The sequence below is a fragment of the Brienomyrus brachyistius genome, chromosome 4, assembly GCF_023856365.1.
Source record: "Brienomyrus brachyistius isolate T26 chromosome 4, BBRACH_0.4, whole genome shotgun sequence".
NCBI classification, from domain to species: Eukaryota; Metazoa; Chordata; class Actinopteri; order Osteoglossiformes; family Mormyridae; genus Brienomyrus; species Brienomyrus brachyistius.
In genome coordinates this window covers 35870903-35893635 of record NC_064536.1, presented here as the reverse complement: position 1 = coordinate 35893635, position 22733 = coordinate 35870903, and the positions used below count along the sequence as shown (strand labels likewise).

At 47.3% G+C, this 22733-nt stretch overlaps 1 protein-coding gene across 1 annotated transcript; it reads left to right on the top strand.

The window, feature by feature from the left end:
* Positions 1 to 722: 722 nt before the first annotated feature.
* On the top strand, positions 723 to 6520 carry hhla2b.1 (HERV-H LTR-associating 2b, tandem duplicate 1). The gene is made up of 7 exons (XM_049010031.1): positions 723 to 844; positions 2610 to 2918; positions 3468 to 3749; positions 4233 to 4553; positions 4806 to 4925; positions 5603 to 5656; positions 5755 to 6520. Exons 1-7 carry the CDS (start codon positions 775 to 777, stop codon positions 5805 to 5807), a joined length of 1209 nt encoding a protein of 402 aa, XP_048865988.1. The 5' UTR covers positions 723 to 774; the 3' UTR covers positions 5808 to 6520.
* The last annotated feature ends 16213 nt before the right edge of the window (positions 6521 to 22733 follow it).

Below are 22733 nucleotides of genomic sequence, written 5' to 3'. Positions count from 1 at the left end.
GTGAGTGTCCGTGAGTGTGAGTGAGCGAGCGAGCGACTGCCGGCATTTACATGACTGCACATGTGCGGCACAGACCCTGTCGTGCCTCGCAGTGGACGGGGGAGTGAGTAATTACCCCTTCAGCTGAAGGGGGGGCGTGGCCTCCGTATAACCTGTCAGCCTGGTTCACCGGCGCGGGACAGAGCGGCAGAGCAGTAACGCGACCGGCAGCCGCGCGGAAACACCCAGCGCCGCCACCACAGGAGGTGCCCGGCTCACCTGCCGCTGGATGACCTGAGACTGCTGTAAGTCATCCCCTGGGGGGGTCCACACCAGACTCCTGCTCTTCCTTTCTTTGGCTGCTTGATGGTCTCTCTCTCTCTCTTTCTCCTGAAGGTGGGAGGCATGGGGCTGTGGGCAGAAAAAGGCGTCATCTTTGTGACTTACGCACTGCAGTCGTTCCTCCGGGTCCCGGTCGGGTGGGATGGGAAACGGCCGTCCTGCATGTCTCTGAGCTGCAGTAGGGAGCCGGTCTTAGGCGGGTCCTGGCTGTGACACTGACAGGGATGCTGAAACGGGTCTCGGCATCTGGCACGGGGATCGCCGGACACCCAAATCGCTAGCCTGTGACACTTAAAAGTTTGAAGCAGTGTCTTCCGACTCCCACAGCCGGTGATCCCAGAGTGGCTGGGGAACACAGAGCTCCTTACTCCCATCTGGGGTCCCCTTGTCCCCAGGTGCCCAGCCCGAGGTCAGGGGCCACTTTCAGCGCAAAGGAGCAGCAGCAGACCCCAGATGGCGGGAGGCTTGGTGCGGGCTTGTGTCTGCCTGTGGATCCTCACCACCGCAGACTGCAGGACTCCAGGTAAATCCTCGGGCACCTCTAGGGGGAGCTGTGGTCCACTGGGGAGGGTCACAAGGTCCAGTTGAGGGAGCGGGCTGGCGGCGTAGGGGTTGCTAGGCGACACAAACACACTGAGAAACACTGACAGCACTAACTGTGGGCCACAAATCAAGCTTCCATAAAGCCAGTTGCAGTCCGGTCTGCTCTTGCTGAGGGACGGGGGGGGAGGGGGGGGGGGGGCACATGAAAGAAGGAGCCGCCGTCACACCTCAGTTACTGCAAGTAAAACTGGGGGGAGGGGGGAGTTTGCCGTTATTCTGCACACGGCACGCAGGGACTGTAGAGCTGGCCCATGAGGTGGGGAGGGCTGGGACAGCGCAGCAGACAACCGGCAGGACAGTGGCGGAGCGCCCCAACACGTTCCACCTGTCGGATGGTTATGTGAGCGAGGCACTCCCTCACACGGCATGCGGCAGGGTGCCACCAAAAAGCGCTCCCGCGATTAAGCTGGCCTTCACGTGCTGGGGCGGGATTGTGGAGGGGGGACATGTCACGCCCCACCACCGCACTTCAGACCTGCAGCTCCCCGGCCCGAGCGGGGCAGTCCACACTGGGAGAGCATGCCAGCGAGGCAAACACCAGCAGGCAACGCCTTCCCAGGGCACAAGGCATTTCCTTTTTCAGGAAGAAAACGATTTTTTCTGTTTTACAAGAGCTTTAATTAGGCTGTTTATGATTCATGCAATCGTGGCATGCCAGTCCTTCCCAGGGGTGATGTCTGACCCCCTCCTCATGGCACAACTGGGGCCTAAAGGTCACTGTAGCTGAGCTCAGTGGGGCTCTTTGCAGCTCACTGTACTTTGGACTTCACTTCCTCAATGTGACCAGTGACACCATCCCAGCAGACTGCATGACATTTACACATAAATATTTGCATTGCCACCCTCACTACACCCTCCTCTCGTTGAGAGCTGAATGGCTGTGCTAACGTACCAGAAGTCCCTCTGCCTCTGGGCTCCACCGTCTATCTTCTGCTTGATCCTTAGTTAGATAATCAAACAGAAACTGTGTGACATCGGCTCAGTCAGCAAAAAAACCAAACTCGTTTCCGCCATAATGTGAGACAGGCGGAATAATGCTTATGAGCCCAGGATGTTGCACAATGGATAACTTGACTTGATGAGGCTCTTGGAGTGTCTGGTTAGTGTGTGTGTGTGTGTGTGTGTGTGTGTGTGTGTGTGTGTGTGTGCTACAGGAAGCAGAAAGGAGAGCCCAAACAGGCAGCCAGCTCACAGCCAGGTTGAATCCCAAAAGGCACATGGATTGTTTTACAACAGAGGCATCTACCCAAACATTAACACAGCAACACACACAATCACAATCTACCACATTACCCTGACAAATGTAACACAAAGTCCAGGCATCTCCCTGAACTAAGCAAATGAAGTGATCAGTGTTAAAGAAACACAGAAATGAAGGCAAAAGTACTTTGAAAATCAAATTTGAGAAGTATCTGTTCCCCTGGAGCCACAGACACAGCTGGGAATAGTCATGTCGCTGCCTCTTAGTGCTAAACAAAAGAAAGGCTCACATCACATAGTGCAGGAGGCCCGAGAGAACTCACATGTGGCTACACAGCGCCCTGCTGAGTAAACACACCTGTGGAGAACAATCAGACTGTTGCTGCGTCCCTGAAGGCATTCGGAGGCCCTTCATTGTGAGAGACGGGACCCACCTTGTTTTTGAAGTGGCTGTCGTGTGATCAGAGCATGTGTCTCTCTATCAGACATCCAGGTGACCTGCACCTTTGCTCAAGACTGCCTGCTTCCCTGCACTTTTGAACCTGCGAGTAGCGCCAATGTCTCCTGGCAGCAGCAGGAAGTCCCGCTCCTCACATTCAGGCTCGGCGCCGGCCCAGAGGAACTATGGCTGCCCAGTTTTGCGGACCGGGCATCACTCTTTGAGGGGCAGGTCTCCCACGGCAACGCCTCCTTGCAGATCAAGCAAACGAGCACTCACGATCGGGGCAGGTACCGCTGTACCGTGAGCACCCACCAGGCGGTTGAAGACACCATCGTCATCGTGAGGGTGGAAGGTGGGTCCCAGGGGAAACCCTACTATGGCCGGCTTGAAACAACATGGTCTTCTGTATTTGCTTATCAAGTTCATAAACACGGCACAGAGCTCTGCCAATAACTCAGCTCAGAAGATATACACTCTAGATATATACCTTAAATATATAAATGACCAATGATGACACACGCTGTTCCCTGTCACTCTGATCTCTCTCATGCTGTTTCCTGTCACGCTGATCGCGGTAAAGCTAATATCTAGAATGCTGATCCCTATTACACTGATCCCGGTAACTCTGATCTCCGTCATGCTGTTTTCTGTCACGCTGATCCTGGTAAAGCTGATATCTAGAATGCTGATCCCTATCACACTGATCCTGGTAACTCTGATCTCTGTAATGCTGATCCCTGTCATTATATGATCTTGGTAAAGCTGATGTCTGTAACACTGATCCCTATCATGCTGATCCTGGTAACTCTGATCTCTGTACTGCTGATCCCTGTCACGCTGATCCTGGTAACTCTGATCTCTGTAATGCTGATCCCCATATCACTGTCCCCATACCCCTCAGCCCCCGTCAGGTCACTGACTCTGGAGATGACCGCCGACAGTCAAGCAGTACAGTGCTCTTCTCAAGATGTCTATCCTGCCCCACATCTGAGCTGGTTCACGGAGCCCCCACTGCAACCGGAGCTACTCAGGCCCAGCACACACATGGCAGCCAACAAGCTGGGCCTCTACTCTGTGGAGAGCAGACTGAACCGGCCTAAGACTGGTTCTGGCTATACCTACACGTGCACCATCAAGACGTCCTATGGCAGCCAAACCTGGATAGCCTCACTGAGGGACACAGGTAGGTCATTTCCTTAGCCATGTCCACTCACACCATGTACCTGAGGGAGATACAATCACACATGCTTGCCGCAATGACATACAGACACCTGTGTACAGTCACATTTCAGTAAGACACTCTCATTCTGTTAATCTGAGTAAGTATTACACTCACACACATGGGAGTTTTATGTACATTTTTCTGTGGGCAGGATGAAAATGATTGGTTAACAGAGATAACCAATCAGATTGTAGGAGAGGTGGGTTCAAACAACTAGAGGAGGAGGGACCAAGACCTCTGATTGGTTGGTCTCTCCTCCACAAATTGATCCACTACCTACATTTTTGTGTAAGACTTCCATGAACTACACTCAGACCAGTGTACCTATGAAATATACAACTGCACCAAACTAGTTCTCAAGGACAGCAGTCAGTGCCCCGTCTGCAGCAGACAAATTCACCACATGGCAAAATGACTGACTGAAGCGCCTTCTTCTCTCCCCAGAGATGAGGCCCACAGAGGGCACCCAGGTCACAATCCCCTGCACTGCCCTGAGAGACCTGCAGAACTTCACTCTCACCTGGAGCTTCATGAGGCAGAGGCAGCTCACTGTCATCCTTACATATGACAGCTTGAGCCGGCGTGTCACCAACCACTGGGGCAAACGAGCCCATTTGGACCAGAACTGGGGTAGTTCAGGAGATGGCTCACTGCACCTGCAGGACTTGGGCAACTCTGCACAAACGGGGATGTATATCTGCATGATCTCCACGCCGAAGATCCAGTATCTGACATACACCAGCATCAATGTCAGCGCCATCTCAGGTATGGACCAGAGTGGGGTCCTCTGCAACCCCACCCAAGGAAATCAATTCAACCATCATCACAGGGATTTGAAGCTCATGCTGTCAGCAGAGAAGGGCTGTAGGGGCAGAGCGTCAGTCAGCATTCTGTGGTCTGATGTGTGTCTTATCCACCGTAAACGTGAACGTGCCAGCTGTGCACAGCAGACAGGCTGCAGTATGAATGTCACCCGTCCGAGACTCCAGCTGCCACACTGTACTCCGTGTGCCACAGGTGTGAGCGGGCCAGACGAGAGGTCGCAGAAAGGCAGGGAGTCGCGGCTCTGGCTCATCTGCATCGCCGTGGTGGCCGTCGTCCTCTGCGTCGGCGCCGTGTGGTGCGTCAAGAAGAAAGGTAACGTCGGAAAAGAGCGCGCCTCAGATGCCCTGCTGCCGCGCAGGGAGAGTGGCAAACCGCACCCAGTGCATCTATTACGTTAAATGCACAGAGGGAAAACAAGGGCCTAGAAACAGGTGCTGCCACACCCAGGTCTGATACCCAAGTTAGTCACCAATTAGCATTAAATCAGGCTCACAAAAGGGAAGGTGGCCCTTATGGTAACCACCTTGGCCAGAATCTCAATCCTGTTCCTGGGGGAGCCCCTGCCAGAATGTTTTCATTACAACCCACACTGCTTTCCACCTGCCACATTCAATATTAGCCTATTAAGGACCATATAAGCCTTATTTGCGTAGGTTTGGAATGAAAACATTCTGGCAGGGGATTTGAGAACCACTAGACTAGAAGAGACGTAAGTGTTTTGATTGGCATTGGTGTTTCAATCATTTGCCTGCGGGTGTCAGTCTAACATGTGAACCGGCAGCTTCCCGAAACGCCGAGACCCAAACACTGGACAGGCTAAGCAGACACTGGCATTTCTGATGCCTTCACACCCGTCCAGTGCCTCAGGGTGGCCCCACAGGCCATTAGGATGCCGTGCTGGGCTCAGGCAGCCGTGTCCGCAGCACGTCAGGCCAGCGCCCGCCACGTGCCACCAGGCTGACGTGCTGCCGTCCCTCCTTCGTCCTCAGATGGCGACTCACGCCCGCCAGCTGAGACCACGGAGATGAGGCAGTTGACAGAAGGTGAGTGCCACTGCTGGCCCGCCCTCACACCCATAATGTTGCAGCCCTTCACTGCTCACTCACAGCATGTGCCCCCCCCTCCCCACTCCCACTGACAGGTCACAGAGAAAACGGCACCCCCCAGGAAAGCAGTCCCTTGGCTGTGGCCTAAAACATTCCCAACAGGACGAGGTCACCAGGGGAGTTTCCAGCCTCCACTCCCATGGACTTTGCTCAATGCCAGCCTCCCGCCTCCAGCAGAGTCCATGGCGGACCGGCCTCTGACATGATGCAGCCACATCTGGGCTTCAGGCACTCTTCATTATGGATGCTGAATGGTGCTGCTTCCTGCTTCCACATTGTCTCACTCACACACACTGACTGCTGTCTGTGCTGACTGTCTGTGTTGACTGATGTCTGTGCTGACTGTCTGTGTTGACTGCCATCTGTGCCTATGCTGACTGCTGCCTGGGCTGACTGCCGTCTGTGCCTATGTTGACAGCCTGTGCTGACTGCTATCTGTTCTGATTGTGCTGACTGCCGGATGTGCCTGTGCTGGTTCTGCCGAAGTCCATTGGGACACACAGCAAGGCTGTGCTGAATCTTCCCGCAGGTGGTAATTGCATCTCCTAGCAGCTAAATATTCTGTGGACCTTAAAACATTCACCATATCACTGAGCGCACATTTGTACTGACGCACTTTTTGTTCCTGCAGTGTAGTTCACTAGCTGCTACAACAGCTGCTGTCCTAACAATGCCTCTGTCTGACTGAATGTCCATGTTTATGGTGCTTTTGGGGGACATTTCATTCCACGGGACTGGGTTTGCTGTAGATTTCTTCATGAGCTGGATGATTCATAAATTAAATAAATGTTAGTATCCGTGTGTTGGGGCTGTTTCTGAATTAATTACGAGAGAGATTTATTAGACTAAAGTGGACAATAAAATCATCATATCTTCTACAGCGATGATCCTGGAATGCCAGTATCTAGCAGGATTTATGTTCTACCTGATGTGTTACTATCTGCCGAAGATTAGGTGTGGTCCATCAAAGACCAGGTTGGATAGAAAATAAGCTGGATACCGGCATTCCAGCCTCAGGGTTGCCTACACCTGCTCTACAGTATTAAACCATCATGACCTGCATGTGCTCACTTACTGAATTATCACAGCTTTCATTACATTCTAAGAGATCAATGTTTCACTACAGTATTTCAAAATTTTCTCAGTGGTGCAACAACAGGATCCCTCCTGGGACTCAAGCCAGGAAACTTTAGACTCCAAACCCATGTCCTCACGCATTACACCTCCTCCCACTGCCCCTCTGGCCCTGGGATAAGCTGCCCATCCACAGTCAACTAATAGCATCGCATATCAGGACAACAAAGGACGTGTAAGAGGTGGCACAGGCTCCTCTAAGCTGTTTATCACACGCCCTGAGCCATTTAATACGCCCCCTAAGCTGTTTATCGCAGCCCCTAAGCCATTTGCCAGGCCCCCTAAGCTGTTTATCGCACCCCCTAAGCCATTTCCCACACCCTCAAAGCTGTTTATCACACCCCTAAGCCATTTGCCACGCCACCTAAGCTGTTTATCACACCCCTAAGCCATTTGCCACACCCTCTAAGCTGTTTCTCACACCCTAAGCCATTTGCCACACCCCCTAAGCTGTTTATCACAGCCCCTAAGCCATTTACCACACCCTCTAAGCTGTTTATCACACCCCTAAGCCATTTGCCACGCCCCCTATGCTGTTTATCACAGCCCCTAAGCCATTTACCACACCCTCTAAGCTGTTTCTCACACCCCTTAGCTGTTTATCACAGCCCCTAAGCCATTTATCACACCCTCTAAGCTGTTTATCACAGCCCCTAAGCCATTTACCACACCCTCTAAGCTGTTTATCACACCCCTAAGCCATTTGCCATGCCCCCTAAGCTGTTTATCACACCCCTAAGCCATTTGCCACACCCCCTAAGCTGTTTATCACACCCCTAAGCCATTTGCCACACCCCTTAAGCTGTTTATCACACCCCTAAGCCATTTGCCACACCCCCTAAGCTGTTTATCACACCCCTAAGCCATTTGCCACACCCCCTAAGCTGTTTATCAGAGCCCCTAAGCCATTTGCCACACCCTCTAAGCTGTTTATCACACGCCCTAAGCCATTTGCCACACCTCCTAAGCTGTTTATCACACCCCTAAGCCATTTGCCACACCCTCTAAGCTGTTTATCACACGCCCTAAGCCATTTGCCACACCTCCTAAGCTGTTTATCACACCCCTAAGCCATTTGCCACACCCTCTAAGCTGTTTCTCACACCCCTAAGCCATTTGCCACACCCCCTAAGCTGTTTATCACAGCCCCTAAGCCATTTACCACACCCTCTAAGCTGTTTATCACACGCCCTAAGCCATTTGCCACACCTCCTAAGCTGTTTATCACACCCCTAAGCCATTTGCCACACCCTCTAAGCTGTTTCTCACACCCCTAAGCCATTTGCCACACCCCCTAAGCTGTTTATCACAGCCCCTAAGCCATTTACCACACCCTCTAAGCTGTTTATCACACCCCTAAGCCATTTGCCACGCCCCCTATGCTGTTTATCACAGCCCCTAAGCCATTTACCACACCCTCTAAGCTGTTTCTCACACCCCTTAGCTGTTTATCACAGCCCCTAAGCCATTTACCACATCCTCTAAGCTGTTTATCACAGCCCTAAGCCATTTGCCACACCTCCTAAGCTGTTTATCACACGCCCTAAGCCATTTGCCACACCTCCTAAGCTGTTTATCACACGCCCTAAGCCATTTGCCACACCTCCTAAGCTGTTTATCACACGCCCTAAGCCATTTGCCACACCTCCTAAGCTGTTTATCACACCCCTAAGCCATTTGCCACGCCCTCTAAGCTGTTTATCACACCCCTAAGCCATTTACCACGCGCCTAGGCTGTTTGCCATGCCCCCTGTTCCACTTCTTATAGACAGGAAGCATTGGATGACAGTGAACAGTATTAGACTTCCTGCTGTATCTAAAGGCACATGTGCACTTCACCTGCATACTCTGTCGCTTGATCGTTCACCCGACAGCAATAGGAGAAGTAATGAGTTGTATAGCTATCACATTATTAGCTGAATAATTGTCATTGGCTCCAGGAGTCTGACTGCAGCGCTCTCACAATGCTGCCCGACGGCAGTCACAAAAACATGAAAGCCGAGACGCTTCGTTAATGCTCTGTGTCATACGCAATGCTTATCTCACCCCCTTCACACGCGAACTGTAAATCTAACACAAATTAAGTATAATGCAAAATACTGGCTTGGCATGATGCAAGCAACAACAAAAAAACAAGTAAAAACTGGAAAAACCAGAAAATTGTGAGTACATACATATTCATCCCGTTTGCTTAACCCCTAAATATGTAAGATCTGCTCCAACCAATTAATAAGTTGATTAAAGACCACCTGTGTGCAAAGTGTCACATGATCTGTCACATGACATTTGTATAAACAGATCTATTGTGAAAGGCCCCAGACTCTGCAAGCCCACTAAGCAAGCAACCTGAAGACCAGGGCAGCCTCACAGACAAAGGTGTACACAGTGCTCACAGAAAGTCTTGGGACACTTGCTTAAGCCAGGAAAAATATTGCAAGTATACTGGTTTCCCCTTAAACCACTGCAGTGTAGCTTTAGTGGTATGATTAAGGTCATTGTCCTGGTGGAATCATTACTTGATTCATTTGTTTACAAAAAACCATCAGTATTTTTAAGTAAAGCATTCATTTCAAGTATTAATAAATCAAAACGCAAACTATAGTTTTGAGTTAAAAAGTTCATTGGCAAGCAATCTCATTGGGTGCTTTGTAATTAGTACCACCTAACGATAACATAAAACACTAAATATCTGTGTTTAATATCCCTTTGGCAGCCAATGACTATAATTGTAATTAACAGCAAAATGGGAAGAAAAGAACTGAATGCGCCATGAGACCTGTAGCTGTTACTGCAGCCAAAGGTGGTTCCACAAAGTATTGACTTTGGAGTGTGAATATCTCTGCATGCTGTGTAAGTCAGATGGCGCTGACACCGCAAAAATCCATATTAATTCCAGGTTGTAATCTAACAGATCAGGAAAAACACTAAGGGGTTGAATACTTTCGCAAGGCACTGGACATCATATTAAATGAAAGATTTATGCTGGATTTTCCCTTTAAACTCAAGGCATCACTTCTAAATATCTAGCAAAATGTGCTGAATATAATATTTTAAGTATTTCAACAACAGCTACTTTACTATGAACATACTAATATTCATTGCTACTCTGAGATACTGTAGCAGGATGATTCCTCACCTGCTGACTCTGCTGTCTGTTTAGCCATGTGACCTGTGTATACCTGAAGCTGTGTTACCCACTTTGCAGGATGTAAATTGCACCAAAGCAGGCCATCCACTGGGGGGCGATGTTGTTCATTCCTTCTATGACAACAGAGACCAGCTCAAGTTCAAAGGCTTTTGCTGTGCTAACCGGACAGAGCTATGTTAAAGGGCCCTATTATGCTCATTTTCATTATTCATAGTTTTATTTTCTGGTTGTACTAAAATAGATTTACATGTTTCAAAGTTTCTAAAACACTTTACTTTTCTCACACTGCATTTTCACTTTGTTTATAACTCTGCCTGAAATGCCTTGTTAGAGTTCTAAGCTTCAGCCTAGTGAGCTCTGATTGGTTAGCTTGCCCTACGCGTTCCACCCCTGTATAGCAGTCTGCAGAAAAATCCTTGCAGGTAGGCAGTCAATAACGTTTGTGTTACGAGGTGACCTCATCACGTCATGGAAGTAAGGACTGGAATTCCAACAAGACATTGCAGACAGAGTAGAGAAGAGTGGTTCCTGTGGTAAGAGTTACACCCTTTGGCGTGTATTTTTGGCCATAAGACTTTCCAGACCACTTACAGGCATATAAAGCTATATAGCACACTAAAGGAAAGAGGGGAAACCAGAAAAGCACATTAGGGCTATCTGAAGGGGCACACTGACATTCTGGCTGAATCCAGTCAGGCTTCAGCTCTGTGGCATGTGCAACTGTTACTCCAGCACAGAAATGGACAGCAGAGTGTTTTCTGAAAGTGGAGGGTAAGTCAGCAGCAGAACTCCACTCACAGGCTCTGGATCACAGACAGCATATGAAGAGAGAGATGAGGAACATACAGGTGTCAATTTTTTTTATTTAAAAATATGCAACACATATGCTGTGATGGGGTGCTGCTGAATGGCTCTGTAAAAGTTATTGTCCTTTGATAAATTAACCAATGATACATTTCGTACCAACCAATTTATAAATGTGGCTCTGTTGCGGCTCCTATCAAATCAGCAGGCATAAGAGTGACGGGCACTGTCAGCACCTGTCGGATGCAGCCTGTTCTCCTTGAGACCTATGTGTCCTGCTCTGCTGACTTGAGTCATTAGATCTTTCACCCCAGTGCAGCGTGGACTCCCAGGACCCATACAAAGCGGGCAGCAGTGTAGGCACTGTGTGTAACCTCTGGGGCCACTCTTACACCTGCGGGGGGGGTGGACCATGACACTGACACGGATTGGTAGACATTGCGGGGTGTGCGGGGAGCAGATGAGGGTGAGAGTGATGAGGATGACGGTGCCTGGGGCACAGCTATGGGTGACAGTGATGAGGGTGATGGTGCCGAGGGTGACGGTGATGAAGGTGACAGTGCCGAGGGTGACAGTGATGAGGGTGACGGTGTGCTGGGAGCAGGTGAGGGTGACAGTGCTGAGGGTGACAGTGCTGGGGTGACAGTGCCGAGGGTGAAAGTGATGAGGGTGACGGTGCCTGGGGTACAGCTGAGGGTGACGGTGTGTGGGGAGCAGGTGGGGATGACAGTGCCGAGGGTGACAGTGCCGAGGGTGACAGTGCCGAGGGTGACAGTGCCTAAGGTGACAGTGCCGAGGGTGACGGTGCCGAGGGTGACGGTGCCGAGGGTGACAGTGCCTAAGGTGACAGTGCCGAGGGTGACAGTGTCGAGGGTGACAGTGCCGAGGGTGACGGTGCTGAGGGCGATGGTGCAGCACCTCATTCAGATACAGGCCTGGGGGGACCCCATCCCACCCCACCCATGGCATACCCAGCTGACATGCTGCTTCAGTGAAATTAATCTCTTAGTGTCACATATAATTAACGAAAGTGCAACAGTGAAATCTGCTTGCAAATGTCTCTGTCTTCCTCTGCAGCTGTAAGAAGATCACTGCTGCTGTGGACCAGTGCTCTCCTCTCTATAACTACACTTTGCAGACTGTTGGGTGACTGTTGGGGTTGATGATAAAGGAATCAGACCACCGGTAGCAGTGAGTCTCAATATCTCCACCATCTTTGCTCTTATCGCGTCAAACAGAAAAAAAAATAAATAAAACCTGACACAAATATCACAGGGATAAAGTTGCGACATGAACAAATACGCATGAAAATATGTGAACAAGAGAAACGCACACTGCACCTCATTCCAAAAACTGAGAAGAGGCCTTCGCATGGACAGCTGGATATCAGACAGCCACAAAGGATATTTGCATTCCCAGGAGGCCACAGCGCCAAAATGAAGACATTCACCTCATTAATGGATGACAAAGCTTCTCCGAGGAGGAAGTATTCCAAAGTCACTTTTCTGTGGACAAAAGTCTTCAAGGACATGATGTGACACCTGGACATGACCGAGTGGGCTGGACTGTAGTAGACATCGCTCCACCCATCGTTGTCTTCGTGCAGAAACCAGACTGCATCCTTCATCAGCACAGACAGCTTCTATCCTCATACCCCTCCTCTGTTTCACAAAGACTAAATAAAGCCACTGGCTGCCTTCCATCCTCAGACTGGAGACAGTCCCAACAGGACTACACCACCCTCTGCTGATCATCATAAAGAACTGCATATCACTGTATTCTGTTCCGATCTTTTCAGTGAATGCTGTTTTGTCTTTTTCAGGAATCCTCTTCGGAAACCTTCTCAGTTGCATTACTAGTTCAGCTGGACTGAAATAAGTTTCAGTAATGGAAAAGCTGCGACAGTCTAAAATTACTTCCTGTAGCTCACTCAGTCAGTCACACTTCAAAGAGTTCCAGTCTGGACTGTGAACTGGCTGTAACCAGCATAAACAAGTCTAATATGAGGTCACCCAGACAACCCATTCAAAAACATTTTTAGCATTAAGGATTGGTTAGAAAGACAAAATGTCACTGGGACCCTGTCTTTTAATTAAATTATTACAATTTAAGTAAAATGCTTTTCAGTCTTACAGAAGTCAAGCTGTTCTGCAAAGGAAAGTGTTGCACCTTAATAGTAGATTGCACCTGCGTGCGTGTGTGTGTGTGTGCGTGCATGCATGCGTGTGTGCGTGTGTGTACATGCATGGATGTGCATGTGTGTGCGTGCATGCAGGCGCGTGTGCCTGCGTGTGTGTGCGTGCATGCATGCGCGTGTGCCTGCGCGTGTGTGCGTGTGTGTGTGCATGCATGCATGTGTGCGTGCGCATGTGTGCGTGCGCATGTGTGCATGTGTGTGCGTGCAAGCATGCGTGTGTGCGTGCGCGTATGTGCGTGTGTGTGTGTGTGTGTGTGTGCATGCATGCGTGTGTGCGTGCGTGTGTGTGGATTAGGTTTATATTACATTGTGGGAACCATTTTTCAAATCCCCATCAAAGTCTGTGAATGCAATCAAAAAAGTAAAAATGCCAAAAGTCTAATTTTTTGTTTGGTTAGGGCTAGATAATTACAAACCTGTGTGTGTGTGTGTGTGTGTGTGTGTGTGTGTGTGTGTGTGTGTGTGTGTGTGCGTGTGTGTGTGTGTGTGTGTGTGTGTATGAAAACTTGAATGTCTGGCCATTAGATATTGTATCACAGCTGACTTCAGTACCTGGGAATTTAAATCCTTTAATACAAAATAAAACACTTAATAATACATATGACTGGTAACAAGCCCGGAGAATGCAATTTAATGATTACTATGAAAAACAACTGAGGGTTTCTCTAGAGTCACGAACCACTATGTCATTCATGGATTAAAAAAAAAGGTTTTGAAAAATATAGGCTTAAAAATGTAAATGTGCAAACAAACAAAAAGCAACATTTGTACATCAAACCCATGGTTATACAGACACCACACTGACATTCGAACGTCAGGCAGCACAGCACAGTTCTCTCCCTGGGGGGCTTTAAAAGCAGCAGTGCGTCAGCGAAAGTCAGACAAATAGTGTCCTCTGCTGGCTGATTTACACTGCCATGAAAAGTATTGGTCCTCTTCATAATTATCTGGTACTGCACATTTTTTACACTGATTTTCAGTCCTTCAGCCTAAATATACTATTAAATAAAAGAAGCCTGACTGATCAATTAACATACATTTTACATGATTTCTCCCATTGGCCCGTATAATACACACACACACACACACAGACTATATTGCCAAAAGTATTGGGACACCCCTCCAAATCATTGAATTCAGGTGTTACAAACACTTCCATGGCCGCAGGTGTATAAAATCAAGCACCTAGGCATGCAGACTGCTTCTACAGTACAAACATTTGAGAAAGAATGGGTCACTCTCAACATTTCAGTGAATTCAAGTGTGGTACCGCGATAGGTTGCCACCTGCGCAATAAGTCCATTTGTGAAATGTCCTCACTATTAAATATGCCACGGTTAACTGTTAGTGGTATTATAACAAAGTGGAAGCAGTTGGGAACAACAGCAACTCAGTCGCAAAGTGGTAGGTCATGTAAAATCACAGAGCGGGGACAACACATGCTGAGGCACACAGTGTGCAGAAGTCGCCAACTGTCTACAGAGTCAATAGCTATAGATAGGTACGGGTTTCCATTGCTGAACAGCTGCATTCAAACCTTACATGACCAAGTGCAATGCAAAGCGTCAGATGCAGTGGTGTAAAGCACGCTGCCACTGGACTCAAGAGCAGTGGAGACGTATTCTCTGGAGTGAGGAATCATGCTTCTCTGACTGGCAATCCGATGGATAAGTCTGGATTTGGCAGTTGCCAGGGGAACAGTTCTTGCCTGACTATATTGTGAGAAGTGTAAAGTTTGCTGGTGGGTGGATTATGGTGCGGGGTTGTTTGTCAGGGGTTGGGTTTGGGCCCTTAGTTCCAGTGGAAGGAAATCTTAATGCTGCAACATTCTAAGCCATTTTGGACAATTTCATGCTCCCAATTTTGTGGGATCAGTTTGGGGATGGTCCCTTCCTGTCCCAACATTACTGCACACCAGTGCACAAAGCAAGGTCCATGAGGACATGGATGAGCAAGTCTGGTGTGGAGGAACTTGACTGGCCTGCGCAGAGCCCTGACCTCAACCCGACAGAACACCTTTGGGATGAATTAGACGGCCAGTGTCCCCGACCCATCATCACCAAGCAGAAGGAACTGGTGAAGAGCAGAAGCAAGAGGCAGAAAAGAAACGACTACAGCATTAAAGACCAGTTCAGAAATCCTTGAGCGCCATAGATCCCTGTTTCCCATATGAAAAAAATTAATCGCCGAGGGATCTCAGGCTGTCATCATGGTGGACAAACTTTATGTAAATTAAAATGTATGTAATTATAAAACTGTGTAGAGACCCGGGAATCACCTCTTGGCTTCACTGAAATCCTCTCTTTCCCAAGAGGACCGGGTCCCCTGACTAAGGTCACATGGCGCAGCTTAATAAGTGCAACTTATGTTAAAAGGACATTCAATATCCCAACACAGACCTTGCATCTTTAGGGTTTGTAGATGTTTGAACATAATTCTCACCCCACTACCCCCCAACCCCTATGTTCAGGATTGCCCCACCGTCGTCATAGCTGCTGTTGTTCTTATGGTTGTAGCTGTAGTTATCATTACTACCGTTTCATGGACACTTAATTACTGTATACTCTGCTTGAAATCAATCTAATACTGTATATTTAACACACTCACACACACACACACACACACACACACTTGTATGTATACTGTCCATACATATTTATATACTGTATTGCGTAACTCATTGGGTTAGAGATCTCTTTAAGGTTGTGGGTTAAAATCCCATAATCAGCAGAGTAATCATAGCACCCAGGCTAACCCTGTTGCCTGATCTTCAGTCTTACATTGTTCTAGACAAAAGTGTCTAAATAAGCATAAATATATTTCATTTAGCTTATTTAATATATGTGAAATAATGAAAGTGATTAGTTGTCATTGTTGACACACCACAACAGAATGTGTCCTCTGCATTTAACCCATATGTGATATAGCAGGGAGCACCTAATTCAGTGCCTGAGGAGCAGGGATTGGTATCTTGCTCAGGGTACCTCAGTGCTACTTTGTTGGTTAGGGATTTGAGTCAACAATCTTTTGATTACAAGTGTGCTTCCCTATGCATTAGGCCACCACCGCCACAAAGTTGGCGCCTCTATAGGGGGCATATCAGATATCAAACTGAGAAGAACAGGAGATACATGATCTTAACCAAAAGGGAAAGAAGTGTGAAATCTAGAACCTCCCGACTGAACAACTCCTTCTTTTGCACATTACATTTAAAAGTATTTATTATTCCCCATCCATCCATTTTCCAAACCACTTATCCTTCTGGGTCACGGGCGGTCCGGAGCCTATCCCGGAAGCTACAGGCACGAGGTATATGCTACTTCAAAAAGAAGCACTATTATTGTACCTCGGCATTTTTGTGTGGACAGCGAAGTAAGGATTTCATTGCACAAAGAAAAGCATTTTCCTGCTGTACATATGACAATAAACACTTTGAATCTTGAATCTTTGAATCTTGATAGAAGCGACGTCTCCAATGTTTTATTTATCATTGATGCTGATAAGTCATTGCAAATGCTTCTAAAACTGAAAGCAGTGCTTGTTCAGAGAAATTGTCTTTCATTTTGATTAGCTAAACTTAGCAAACAGCTAAAGTGGTTAGCAAACTGCCCGGGTGGTTTCCTGCACTTTGTCCACTTCTTCAGGTTCAACAAAACAAGCAACCTGAAATGACTGCCGAACTCCACACCATACCTGCCAAACCATAAGAACATAAGAAATTTACAAACGAGAGGAGGCCGTTCAAGCTTGTTTAGGGAGAACATCATCAGCTGCTCCTCGCTGTGTCTATGAACAGTAAATACAGTAAAATATTGTATTTTTGTGTAGTTTTATAGTTTCAAACAAACGACTGTGGCCCTTTTAAGTAACGCACCAAATGACCGTCCAAAGAAAATTATTGAGAGAAACTGAAAACAGACACATGCACACACCACCACACACACAGTCATCCACCTCCACTGAGACCACAAAAACGCAGCTTCAGACAAAACATTGCATCATTTTTTATGAGAACAATGAGTTGCCCACAAAAACATACACACCGTGACTGGTTGCTATACAGTTCTTTTCTTGCAATTTGATGGGTTTTTTTCTTGAGGACTGAAGATATATTGCATCATTTCTTGGGATTCCTGATATTTTATTCTGGAGAAGCACAATGACCAAACAGTTTACTATTCGTGAGGCTCTTATTAACCTTAATCATATATTTAAGCATGATTCTGATGGAAAAGGAAGAGGCCTGGACCACAATGAGTCAAGAGAGGACATGGACTGGGAAGACCATGAAGTAACTGCGGTGGATGAATCAGCTGATGAGGAAGATGAGGAAGATGAGGAAGCCCCAAGGAAGTCACTTTTAGGTCAAAGAATTAAAAATTATTGTGATTGACATCTCCCCCCTGCCCCCCAAGAGACAAAGCAGAATATCAGCCACAAAAAATTAACAAGAAGCCTTCCGGACCTATGAGATATTAAGTATAATGATTTCATGCCCAGTTCTGAACTGGTTTTTTCCCACAAACAATTAGAAGGACACCACTGGGTGGGAAGACATCTGCACGACGATAGATGGAGGGGAACACAGACTCACAAATACATGGGTCTGCTAATTCTCAGTGAGGTATGCAGATGGAGAAATGAGGCCACCGTCAGTTTACGGAATCTGGACGGGCAATTATTTGTGCTATGATGGCGCACCAGACCTTCCATATTATGTCATTCTCTTTGATAACCAGGATACATGACCTGCTTAGCATCAACAAGACAAACTTTGCTGCTGTTAGATTTATCTGGGACAGGTGGGTTGAGCGCCTACCCCTCATGTACAACCCAGCCCACAAAATTACAGTGGATCAGGACAGTGGATGTGCGTTAGCTAATTCACCAGGGCTGTATATTAGGGGCCACAAGGTGATTCGATTTGATTTCAACTATCAAGGAAACAATTTGACGCACCAGAAATCTTGAATTTCTAATACGATTTGTTTTGATTAATCGGTTATTAGATCATTTTGAAAATCTAAATTAAAGCCTTTTTTAACTTGACCGAAAAATAATCACAAATATTAGCATGGAAACATAATTTCACATTAGTACCAGAATACAAAAATGAAGCATCTCAAAACATTAATTCAGTGCCCCCCCCCGAGAGCTCACCAGTTGATCAGTGGATGCACCTGGGGACGAAGGCTTAAAAGACCTTGCCCCACGCCACTCCAGTGTCAGTATTGTTGATTCCATGCGACGTACTGAGTGATTCTTCTTTGTCCTCCATGCAGCTCTAACCCTGTCAAATCTCCCCAGACCCCGCCATGTGTAATTCCTTGCCGTATGTAATTCCTTGCCGTGTGTAATTCCTTGCCGTATGTAATTCCTTGCCGTGTGTAATTCCTTGCCGTATGTAATTCCTTGCCGTGTGTAATTCCTTGCCGTGTGTAATACCCGGCTGCGTGTAATTCCCCGTTTTGTGTAATTCCCAGTTTTGTGTAATTCCCTGTTGTGTGCCTACTTTGTCGGACGGACCTACCTGGCTTCCTGGACCCTATGCCTGCTACCCCGACCATGACCTCTCTCACCGATTCTCTTTCAGTTTGCTCTCCGCTTAATAAACCTTGTGCGATTTCAGTGCTTTGTGCCTCTTCCTGTGTTCTATGGTGTGACAGAAACATGAGGCATGCTGGTATTTTGAGACCTGAACGTGCCGACCACATGGGTTCAAAACTACAGAAAATAGCTGATCCTACAATGCAGTCTTCTCCATTATTTTAGTTGTTGCACCTTTAGCTGTGGTGGTACTAACTGTGAATACTGATAAAGTTTATGTGTCGGCCGGCAAAATCAGCCAAAATTGATACATTGGTGCAGTATGTATGATGTAAAATGGGCCAAGTGTACGACTATGTGTACCATATGTTGCACCGTGACCATGGAGAAACGTTGTTTCATCACTCTTTGTACATGTATGAAGCTGCTGATGACAATAAAGTAACCTTGAACTTTGAGTACCGATATCGAAATTGTTTTTACAAACATTACCTGGTATGGTAACGAATATGTTATGCATCTCTAAGGTTAATATTACTTTTTACTTGGCTAAAGTTGCCGCGTGTGTATCTGGGCTTCAAAATTGTGGAATAATGTTTCTTTTTGAAGTGCCGTATACCTCGGTATAATGTCTGGACGGTGCGAAAAATTAGATATGGACGGTAAGAGCGGCCTTGCTACCCAGCATTCCAAGAATGAACTTGGGGCACAATGAATCATGGGATTGGTCTCATTTGGCGAGGATGCAACCGATGTGGCGGAGCAAGACCAACATCCAGGGATTTCTATCGTCGTCTTCTGTTCTTAGTATTGGCCTACGGCAATGGAAGATGATGTAAAGTGGGTGTGCGAGAACACAAGTTCAGCCAAGTTCGCTTATTAAGAAACACCCATTGACTACAACAATAGCAGCTATTCTTTCTTTACTCTTTTGCCGTTGACCATTGAGCTGTGAAAGTCGCCGCTGCCACCTACTGGAAATACTAATCAATTATGTTGCAGCTGTCTGGAGCAAACCACTCAATGACGAAATGTACTTCACCTCAGGCTGTGCTGAACTGAAAATCATACCCAAAAAGAAAAGGGGAGTATGCACTGGTCTTAAAATACCTAACGGTCTTGACCAATGTTACCATAACTTGTGAAAAAAATGAGCTACAAACCAGAGGCATTTCCCAAAAGCTCAGTAGCACAAGGACTATGTTAGCCATCAGAGAAGGTGCCTTTCACAGACAAGAGGTCACAAAGCGCTGTTTCCATATCCCACCCCATGATTAAACTTATTAAATTCGTGTCACCGATCAATCTGTCGCCTATAGCCCTCTACCTCCAGCCCGCAAGGTTCATCGTTCTGTGAACTTTTTACACATAAACATAAACCAGTCTGCAGTCATCAAAAGGTTAGACACCTTATATTAGAAAACTTATTTTCCACTGGGGTCGTATCGAAGTGATTATTCCCCCGATGGAGGTCATGAGGTCAACCAGATCACATTTCCCCAGTAACAACAGAGTAACATCCTCCATTCACGTCATAATGACCATGGACACCAAGATGTGGGACTGGTATCCGCTGGTGTGAGTAAAAGGTTATAGGTCTGATAGGTGTTCAGATATAGCAAAAAGGAGTCCAGCCTAGTTTAGTTTTAGCTGAGACACTCTGTGGAGATAATGTGTGCCGTAAATAAGCAGTTGATTATTGTTCTGCCATAAGAACATAAGAACATAAGAACTATACAAACGAGAGGAGGCCATTCGGCCCATCAAGCTCGCTTGGGGAGAACTAAACTAATAGCTCAGAGTCGTTAAAATCTTATCTAGCTCTGATTTAAAGGAACCCAAGGATTCAGCTTGCACTACATTATCAGGAAGGCTGTTCCATACTCTGACTACATGCTGTGTAAAGAAGTGCTTCCTTAAATCCAGCTTGAAATGTTCTCCCGCTAATTTCCACCTATGGCCACGAGTTCGTGAATTTAAACTAATGCTGAAGTAACTATTTGGTTGAACAGCATCCAAACCTGTTAGAATCTTATATACCTGGATCATGTCCCCCCTCAGTCTCCTTTGCTTGAGACTGAACAGATTTAGCTCAAGTAACCGTTCCTCGTATGACATTCCTCTAAGACCAGGAATCATTTTTGTGGCCCTACGCTGCACCTTTTCTAAGGCCACAATGTCCTTTTTAAGATATGGTGACCAAACCTGCACACAATATTCTAGGTGAGGTCTCACCAAGGAATTGTATAATCTTAGCATTACCTCCCTTGACTTAAACTCCACACACCTGGAGATATACCCCAACATCCTATTGGCCTTTTTTATTGCTTCCCCACACTGGCCAGAATGGGACATGGAAGCATCAACATACACACCAAGGTCTTTCTCATGATCAGCTACCTTTATTTCAGTGACACCCATGAAATACCTGTACTTTATATTTCTGCTCCCTAGATGGAGTACCTTACATTAATCGATGTTAAATTTCATCTGCCAGGTATCGGCCCAGTCACTAATTAAATCAAGATCCCGCTGTAGCTGCTGAGCCACTAATTCAGTATCTGCTACACCACCCACCTTGGTGTCATCTGCAAATTTCACCAGTTTACTGTATATATTGGTATCCATATCATTTATGTAAATTAGGAACAATAGTGGTCCTAAAATCGAACCCTGCGGTACCCCACTATGAACGCAAGCCCACTGTGACATTGTGCCTCTTATAACTACTCGCTGTTTCCTATCTGTTAACCACTTATCAATCCAGGTCGCTACGGTACCTAAAATACCTGTCTCTTTGAGTTTAAGTAGGAGCCTCTTGTGGGGGATAACATCAAAAGCCTTTTGGAAATCTAAGTAGATGACATCATAGGCCTTCTTATCATCAACCATGTGAATATTTAATCAGTACTAGGAGTCAGAGGCACAGCTAAGGGCTGCTGTGTAGCTCAGAGGATCAGTGATCTGCACCCTGTGCCTGGCACAGCATCATTAGCACAGCAGTCGTCTCACTGTCGGGCCCTTAAGCAAAACCCTCAGCTCTGACCCCCAAAATTGTACAATTCATAGAAAGTTAGACGGGGGCTTCAAAAACCAAAGGATTGCTGTGCACTGGGGCAATGTGTGGCTCAGCCGCTTAGCCTGCTGTGCCTGTGATTGGAAAGTCACCAGATCGAGCCCCAGGCCATTGGGCCCTTCAGCAAGGCCCTGATGCCCCGAAATGCTCTAAGGGCACCACATGAATGGGCCGACCTGCACTCAGACCCCAAGCGTTGCTCATAAATGTGTGTGTCAGGTTTAAGTGTGTGTGTGTGTATATATATATATATATGCACATACACACACACGCACACACACACACACACCCTACTTTTACCATTGTTGCCCCCATTTGGCCCTCACACTGAACCAGCTGGGCCCTTTATCTCTTTTAGCCTTTCGCTGCTTTGCAGCGACATGCTTTTCCTAAGCCGACTTTCAGACCCGCCAATGTGCAGGGGGCCTGTGACCACAGAAATGAAAGGGCTTGTTGGCTGAGGCAGCTCTTTATTAGCCACAGGCTGCTGGTGTGACAACAGGAACAGGGGCACGAACGACTGAAGAAGCCTGACTCACATGCTCACTGCGATGTGAACCAACAACTTAGCGATGCACAACCATGGCCAATGCGAAGACTGCAGGGACTTGCTCAAGCAGGTGTATGGGTGAACACTTCATTAATGTCTTTTTCCTGATTTTAACCTAAATGTTTGTTTGTTTGCGGGGGTCAGGAAGCTGGTTAGAGACGCTTCTCATTCTACTTGGTGTGTGGTTTGCTGCTCGTCTCTACTCTCCCAGCCCCCCACCCCACCACCACCACCACCGCCGCAAGTAGAAACACACTCTTTCCACTGGTCAGGCGTACGCTAAGACGCCCCTGTATCTCCTCAGAGTTCTCAGAGCTCTACCTCCTCCGTTGAGTACCGAGGATATGTGTCGCCACGCCAGACAGCCACTCTCCTCAGGAGGCACCATCTAAGCATCGGAGTAGCCAGACAGGGGCCCCGAGCCGCTCCTCAGGGCTTGCCCTGTGAGGCGTGTCTCAGTGAGTCATGGGGGGAACAGTGACATCAGCAGCACCAGTATTGGAAATGGAAAAAGCGTCCCATCAAAAGGGCAAAGTGAGTGTACGATGCGTGCGAGCA